The sequence below is a fragment of the Pygoscelis adeliae genome, unplaced genomic scaffold (assembly GCF_000699105.1).
Source record: "Pygoscelis adeliae isolate BGI_AS28 unplaced genomic scaffold, ASM69910v1 Scaffold117, whole genome shotgun sequence".
Taxonomy (NCBI): Eukaryota; Metazoa; Chordata; class Aves; order Sphenisciformes; family Spheniscidae; genus Pygoscelis; species Pygoscelis adeliae.
This window is the reverse complement of record NW_008825270.1, coordinates 3,134,123-3,142,476: the sequence shown is the minus strand read 5'-3', so window position 1 is coordinate 3,142,476 and position 8,354 is coordinate 3,134,123. Positions and strand designations below refer to the sequence as shown.

Genomic DNA, 8,354 nt, shown 5'->3' with positions numbered 1-8,354 from the left:
CCCACTTCTACCAGAAATACATTTAACCCGTTTATTTCTTCTAACCAGAAATACATCTGTTCTTTGCTTCAGAGACACTTTGTCCCGGTGCCATTCTCGATTCTAATAAGCAATTTAGAGAAAGAGTAGGCTTTTAAGTAGGGAAAAAATTGGGGAACAGCTAGAAAAGCAAACTACTTTTCATCAGTTAATGTGTTATTGTCTCTTCGTGGTAACAGCAGCTCCAACCTTCTGCCAAATTTGTGCAAAAGTGGAAACCTGTGGAAACTGTCTTGTACAGGAGCAGGTTTGACTCCTGCTTCGAGAAGACAGACGCTCACAGGTCCCATGAGTGTCACTCCAAGTATCAGGCAGAATCTGCTGCCTTGGAGAAGCAGTGATCAGCAAACTGAACTTCAGTTCACGTGAAGTATGGGCTTCCACTGAATTATTGCAGGCAGAAAAGCAATGGCTGCACCAGCTCCTGCTGCCTTCAGCAGTCAGCAGAGGCAGGAGTCCCCGATCTCCACAGGCGCCTGCACCCAGCCTGCACCTCTCCCAAGTCAGCAAGTCCTGCAGAGACTCAGGTCTTGACGCGTTCCTTACAACAGTGCTGCAAAGTTTGAAAAGGTCTGTTTTTACAGGCTAAAACTACTCTTGGCTCAATTACAGCTTTTTGTCCTGAGGTTAACAGCAGAACGGGATGAAATTAAACTCGACTATCTAGAGCTGAATAAGGAGATGAAAACATAAAGCCCCACTGAGAGTACTGGCATGAGGAGTTGGCACACAAAAGTAAAGCATGAGGCAAATATACAGTACACCCGAAGTGTTCTGGCTGAAGTGTGCATCAAAAGCTACTGAAATGGCAATGAATCAATCTCATTTACATGATAAAAGGCTGTCATCTTACCAAATCATTTGTTTAAAAAAAGAAGATGAAACTGTTTGACAACAAATGGCAATACATTAGAAGAGACACCAATGGAAAGTGGGTTACCCACATTTTCTGCCTTAAGAGGTGCAGGGGCCTTGCAGTAATAGGTCAAAAATCGAGCCACTTCCTCCCGTAAACTGAGAAAGACACAAAAGCAAATATTGATTCAGCTTATTCTCCAAGAGGCTGGGCTTCCCCAGGTCCACATCTCGGGACAATAAAGCCAGGGCACAGTAAAGTCTGGTGAAAATAGCTAGAAAACAAGATAGCTCAGGCCCATGCCACAGACATGACTTTTACACACAGCAAAGGTGTCACAGGCGATGTCTATAATGCTGCATACATTTCTGATGAGCTTTAATCGAGGCACAGAAGAGAAGATTGAAGTCCCCAAGTGTTCACTATGTTTCAAAGAACTAATTAACAAATTAACAAATTAACCTAATTTGTTAATGTATACAGTGCTTTTAAAACTGTGTTTGCTTTAGAAAATTTGCACCTTCTCTCACATAAAAGGTTTTTTAACTGGATGAACTGGTAAGGCAGCTAATTTACAGTTTTGCAAAGAAAAAGATGATTAAATGACCTAGAAAAGTTTTAACTAGTGAGTGTAGCAGAACCAGTTTGTATTCATCCATTCTGCTTATCAGACAAGTAGTCAAAAAGAGAAGCATTACAGAAAAGAGAAGACTTACAACATATGTCCCTTCCAGTCAGGATACTGAAGCAGTGGAGGCTCCATCAGATTCATATCGGTCTGTGTCAGCTGGGAGCAACAAGACGAACCATTAAAAGCACAATCACTGATATTGGAAACATGGAGATTGACGGGATCCATGTACAGGCACATACCTGCACAGACACGCACACACACACGTGCAACTTCAACAGCTGTAAAACTGGATTGAGAAAGCCACTGACCATCACACAATTAATGCAGCTTGGAGAAGCAAGGACCAGCAAACTGATCAGTGATAACTTCAGGTTATGTGAAGTACGCGCTTCTGCTAAGTTATTGCAGCCAAAACTTTGCTGCACAGAGATCTACAAAAAGGACACAGAACGGGCAATACACACAATGTCCATAACCAAGATGCCTGCAGAAGACTTTCAGCAAATGAAGCAACCCAAAGAGTCACAAAGAGTGTTTCGCTCAAGCTCTGAAGACAACAGCTTTCAGCTGGAAAGTAAGTCCCAATTGTGAAAGCTCAGGTCTAGACTGTCAGAAAGAGATAGGAAGTATTTTGAATCACAGTCAGATACGTATTTTCTTTAATGAACTTTCAATATATTAAATTTATTAATGAATTCTAGCTTTCGTTTATGTCTCAGTTCCAAGTTACTGCAGCTCCTTCAGATCTATAATTCTAATAAGTTTTGGTAAGTGTTAAAGCATAACGGGAGCTTTCAAAAGACAGGAGAAAAATGAAATTATCTTCTTGATAATTCTTCCCTGGGTCAGCCACTTTGTTCCTTATTAAGAGTTCATCTGATCTCAAAGACAGATTCACCTGAACTGTGGAGCCCTTTTTAATGTTTATATTTAGATAAAGTATGCACACTGCTTTTACCTAAATATTTTCAAGGCTGTAAATATCAGGGTTTCACATAATCCAGTTCTATGAAGTTGCAAGGGAAAGCACAGCAGTGATATGGGCAGAGAGGACATTTTACATAAACAAAAAGGGAATAAACAAATATTATGTACAATGTACCTTCCAAATATTTAATGGCAACCAAATCTACGAGTTAATATTAAAAAAGGTGAGGATGGGGGGACACGACAAGTAGGTGATAGTGCAAGGGAGGAGGGAAATTCAACATGCAGTGTGAAAGTTTCTCACATAATAATAAAACCACAACATTCTGTATCGGTGTTTTAATAACTGGTGCCAAGCTCTGGAGTTTAAAGACACTGTCCTTATCCCATGCAAAATTACAACCTGATATTATAGGATTAAAGTTCCTTTATTCAGCTGCAGATGTTCTTGAAGCCTATGTAGCACAGAACAGTGCCTCCTTAGATCTCTCTCCTAAACCTATCTAGAGAATGCAACATAAAACGTATCAGCAAACTCGGCCAAAAATGACTATGCAATAATAAAGAGGAGAACCCTTAAAGGTAATGCATTAAGGGCTAAGGAAGCCAGATGGACCAAATGAAAGGAAGACCATCTGAGATGTCACGCCACAAAATATTCTTTAATTTAAGGGTCAAAAGTTGAAGACAGAAATGTGATACATTATTCAGTGGAAACAGTAAGTATTTATTATCCTAAATAGCAACAAATTATTTGCCTACAATCCCAGCTGGTGCTGCATTCAGTGAATCCATACTGTCACTCCAGGCTATGATCACTGAGAAGCTGGCAACAATATCTTTGTTCAGCTTGTTGCCACAAGCGTGATGGCTCATCTCACTATAGCTTACAAAGTCTTAACTCATTTTCATAATAAGGCTAATTAAGATGCAGCTGACTACCATCTCCCTCTGCACTACTTACTGCAGGCTTGGTGTTAGTTTTAAGGGGAAAGGACAGCGAAGGAAGGAAGGTACCACCTACGCAGCCTAGAAGGCACCTTTTTCGTGCAGGCAGCAGCTCTGCCTTACCTGTTCTTTTAGCTGGAAGGCGGAGTGGTGGGGTAGCGTCCCCCCGAGTCAGTGGAGTGGCAGGCAGAAATAAAACAAGGAACATTTTGAGGGTGGGAATTGGTGGAACAGGAGCAACCATGAACTTCAAACCACAGAGGCCGACTGTCCGACCCTGAGCCGCCTTCCCTCCCCACAGACAACTTCAGGTAGGAGAAACTGCCACCTGCCCGCCTCGCAGGCTGCACCTGGGCAGTGATTTTAATGGAAATCAAGAAACACTCCTCTAGAGCACGGTTCTGTTGTTTCCTTTTGACTTTTTCCACTTTTTGGGTTGTGCTGTGTGTTTCATGCCTCTCCCTGGTGCAACTGAACAAAGTGAGCAGGTAGCAGCTGACCCAGTCTGATTCCGAGAGATTTCAAGAGCTGCCACCGTTTACTGCTGCCACCTTCACACATTTCGGGTAAATTCAGAACTGGGTGTCCAAATCGTGTGACTTTATAATGAACAGATGTGAAGATCCTTGACATTAAATAGAGTTCAAAACTAATTTCAAAACCTCTGTACTAAGTCAACTACTGTCAGCAGGAGAAAATAAAATGCATCTTATTTTCTTTTAGTTTTCTGAGCCAAATACATCCCCAAAGGGAAACCCATCATGAAGAGGAACGGAAAAACACCCTTCTTCCTATCCTTCTGGAAAAATAACATAAATAAATATACAAATAGCCGGACTCAAAAGCAACTTCCAACAAATAAAAAATTCACAATGAAAAACTTTACCAGAGAAACCTGAGCAACAGCAATAACTCTGGGAAAGTGCAAGCACTGAGGAGAAACTACACAGCAAATTCAGTATTTATTTTTGGAATAGGACTTACCCGCTTAGACATCAGGTCAAAGCAGAGTTTATTCTCACTGGTGCCAAAGTTTATTATACCCTAGAAAAATAAACAATTTCTTGTTTATAGACACAAAAAACATGTGCATACATCACCTTAGCTATCACTTCACTAAATTGCCTCCAAAAAGCTTACCAAGGAAAAGCCAAAACACAGTTCACATAAACTTCACCATTTATAACTCGAGACACGTATCTCTGTGTGTGTGTTTACATATATATCCCAGGCACTCAGCTTCTTAGTCAATAAACTATCTGTAAATGAATATGTACTAACAGTTCGTACTTCTTTACAGAGTATGTTTAACTTAATCTTGAATTCACTCACTGGTATATATCTAACTACAAAAGAAACCCTAAAACAATTCTGAGAAAACCAAGGTTTACCCTTCTGCAGCAGTTTTAAACAACTTTTTGGATACGCTTCTTTATCTAAAAGCATTTGTTTATCAATCATTACCATTCCACTCCACAGATTTGCGCAGAAACCACATAAACATGTAGTCATGAAAAGTGGTTAAAACACTACATTTTCCCCTCTGAAGAGATGACCCTACAGTTCCAGGTTTAGCGTTTGGCCCTGCTTATTTAGCACTACATTAGATCTTGAAGAGTTCAAATCTACTAGCACATTTTCGTTATTGGAAGAGGTTGGGTAAATACGTTTTTAAAAATGCAAAAGGAAATCTAAGCAACTGTACATTTATGATGTTACTAAAGTACAAGTCCAATTTTAGGTATTTGTTTAAAAAGCTACCTCCTACATAGACAACAGTTGGCAGAAGAGGCAGTTTGCGCCTCATAATGCACCTTGTATCAAAAACTTCACTGTGTTTTTCTATCTTAAAAATCTAGTTTTCACCTCCCAACACAGTGTGACTAAAGTCAGGGCTAATAATAAAACATTTTTAAAGTTTCAAGTAGTTCAGTATCTGAATGCAAGATCTATTAAAAAGTAATCCACATATAAATCACTATTGATATTTACTAATAATTATTTATATTTACTATACTTGTTACTCAGTAATAATCTGCCATGAAGGATTAACACTCAGCCTTTGTGCCACAAGGGGGGTATGATGAGCTACTTACAACTGAGCAGCTGAGCGTAAACAGGCAGAAAAAGTGCTGAGTGTTAGTTAAAAGTAATTTAAAAAAAAGTCTACCACTTAGTTGTTGTACCTCCTGCACCCATCACCTGCAATAATCAGATATAATCAGATAATCAGAGATGGTCTTCAGTGGGCAACAGAGGTGATGAGGTGAAAGGAGGAACAGGAGCTCTGTTTGTTCCTGCAGATTTCTTACATCTTTCAAGGTCTACTATTGCTATTATTTCCCCGACAGGGAAATCAGAGCGTGCAAACCTGAGCTGAACAGGTTCACCTTTGATATACAGACGATCTGCAAAGCTACTTTTTATTTCTCTTCCTCAAACAAACAGCTTGACCTGCCCTGTGTTAGCGAGATCAAAAAAACCCCCACACTTCTAGCATATCTGTCAGCAAACCTCTAAGAAAGTTTTTTTCCTAGCAAGAAAGCCAGGAAAACACTCTGAGGTTCTCACTCACATTGGGGTTCTTGTCTTCATCATACTTGTCAGCATGATAAGCTTTGTACCCCTCCTCGGTGGAGCCACGAAAAATGTTGGCAATGTTGCCGCGAGCAGAGAGGTAGGGACTTCTCTGGAAGTCGCTGGGGTTACAGAAGCCGTGCATGTCAACCCTCCTCTCGGTAAGCGGCCGAGCCCGTATCTCTTGCAGGTCGCCCCCTCCTCCTCCCATTCCTGCAATTTCGGATAGCGCCTGGCTGAAGTCCAAGCCCCGAGGCATCGCAACGGAGGAGGAGGAGCCGCTATGGCTCTGCTTTAGGATGCTGAGCATCTGAGCAAAGACATTGAACATGCGGAACTCATGCTCCCGCTCCAGTTCAAACCGGCGCTGCTCCAGTTGCATCCGACGCTCCTCCACGTCCAAATCTCGCTGAAATCGGCGTTCTTCCATCTGCAAAAAGCGCTCTTCCATGGCCCGCTGAGATGTCAGGGTCTTCAGCAAGAGATCATCGAGCGGGTCCTTCACGCGCTGGCCTTTCCGCTTTTTTCTCAGCCGATGCAAGGCAGAGAAGCCAGGCCGGGGAACCATGTTCTGGACCCGTGATGAGTTTGCCATGTTGGGCTCACTGAAACCTGTGAATACGTAAAAGCAAGGAAGAAAAATTAAACGTGCAGCAAGTAAAGTGGCGTGGACATGCTCTGCTGCCTTCCCGTGCCCTTCCTAGGAAACACCCCTCGATCTACATAGGGTTTTACAGGAAAACCAAAGTAAAACCTGTCAGGTACATCTTGGAGTTTGCGAGTTTCTTTGAAGTTTGTTTTTAACTTCACACGTGGACACCCCATTATGCTGCCAGCCCCAGCCCCGTACTCGGCCTCTGAATTAACCCAAACGATCATCAGTTCCCTCCACTGGACTAACTACGCAACCACCACGGCAAAGGGGACTTAGCATTCTTCCTGATCTCAGACATTAACCTCGCACTGGTTATGGTGTCTCTTCTTCCCCATCATGCTGTGCTCTTCCATCAGCCTGTCCTAGACCGGTTTGAAATCCCCAGGATTTCCAGACTGTACCCTTCCTGGCAGCCAGGCAATGGCCAACTGCACTTCCAGTGCAGGAGTCTCATCTCCTGTAAACAGATACACTGTTTCTTCCAGTGACTTTCAAAAACATCTTCTTTCCAAGTCCTAATTAATAGCTGAGAAAGCCAGGCAATGATTATTCCCAAGTATTCTTCATTGTTGAGTGTCCTAAAAGATTAGATCCGGAAAATATTTTAAAAGAACGCAAGGAAAGTTTCACCTGCAGGTTTATAGTGTAGCCATGGCAGAAGAGGGTCTCCTGATACAATTCAGCATGAGGACTGCAGACAGCCCTGGTCATGTTCAAATGATACCAAAAAGCATGCAGTTGTTTTTTTTTCCAATAAGGTAAGTACTGTCAGCATTATATGCAGAAATCTAGCACAAATGCCTAGCCCGGCTTATGGCAGACATGCTAGCCCTTTGGATTTCATACACAGTATTTAGCCTAGCGCAGTAATTTTAGATTTTATTTACCTGCAGGAAGATACGTTTCGGGAATGGCCAGAAGACTATGAATGCAGATACCAGCCTTCTACTTTAAAGCTTTTTGGGACGTGGAAAGATAAGGATCCAAACGTCAGTGCGAAAACCAGGTGTCTATCTGTGCACCAGAAAAAAAATCTCTCTTTCTGGGAAACCGGGCAGAAACCTTATGCTGGAATGTAAAAGGCTATCCCTACCTGAAGGTGAAACACTGGTTTCAATGGGAATCTCCACCCTGGAGATGGGAGAGTCGTTCTGGGCCCTCTCCAAGAAGGCTCTCTCCATCTCATGTTCTTCAGGGGAGCCCTGCTGGTAAGACATGGATGGTGGGGGCTCTGGGGTCAAGCAGTGTTCATCAGAGTTCACCTCCTCACATTTGATTTCCATCAGTTCAGGGTGCTGGGAGTGTCCAAAGGGCAGGGCCGAGGAGGCAAACTGGTGATGGTAGCTCTCCACCATGCTGCCCTGCAGCACCTGCTGAGCCATCATGCTGCCGCTCAGGGAGCTGTAGGCCAGGGCGGGCCGGCTGGTCAGCACCCGGTCCATCACCTCGTAGAACTTCCACGTCCGGCCACCCCGCGGGGCCTTGCTGTTGTCCTTGATCCGCCGGTACTCCAGCTTCATCTTCTTGATCTTCTCCCGGCACTGGTCGCCCGTCCGGTGGATGCCCTTCTCCCGCAGCACCTCGGCGATGCGGTTGAAGACATGCTGGTTGCGCAAGCAGCTCTCCAGCTCCATCTGCACCGACTCGTCGGCCCAGAGCTGCAGCAGCTCCACCACCTCGGGGTCCGACCAGTTACTGCCGCGCTCGTACTTCTTCCC

General features: G+C 43.4%; 1 protein-coding gene across 1 annotated transcript in view; it reads right to left on the bottom strand.

Moving 5' to 3' along the window:
- Positions 1-8,009, bottom strand: part of LOC103921684 (1-aminocyclopropane-1-carboxylate synthase-like protein 1) — a 14,853-nt gene extending 6,844 nt beyond the window's left edge. Inside the window, exons 1-6 of the mRNA XM_009329687.1 lie at positions 7,730-8,009; positions 5,980-6,593; positions 4,389-4,448; positions 3,528-3,539; positions 1,612-1,682; positions 984-1,053 (exon numbers count right to left, since the gene is read on the bottom strand). Of these exons, the coding sequence (XP_009327962.1) occupies positions 984-1,053; positions 1,612-1,682; positions 3,528-3,539; positions 4,389-4,448; positions 5,980-6,593; positions 7,730-7,991 (1,089 nt within the window). The 5' untranslated portion in view covers positions 7,992-8,009. The remainder of the gene's footprint in view (positions 1-983; positions 1,054-1,611; positions 1,683-3,527; positions 3,540-4,388; positions 4,449-5,979; positions 6,594-7,729) is intronic.
- Positions 8,010-8,354: the final 345 nt, after the last annotated feature.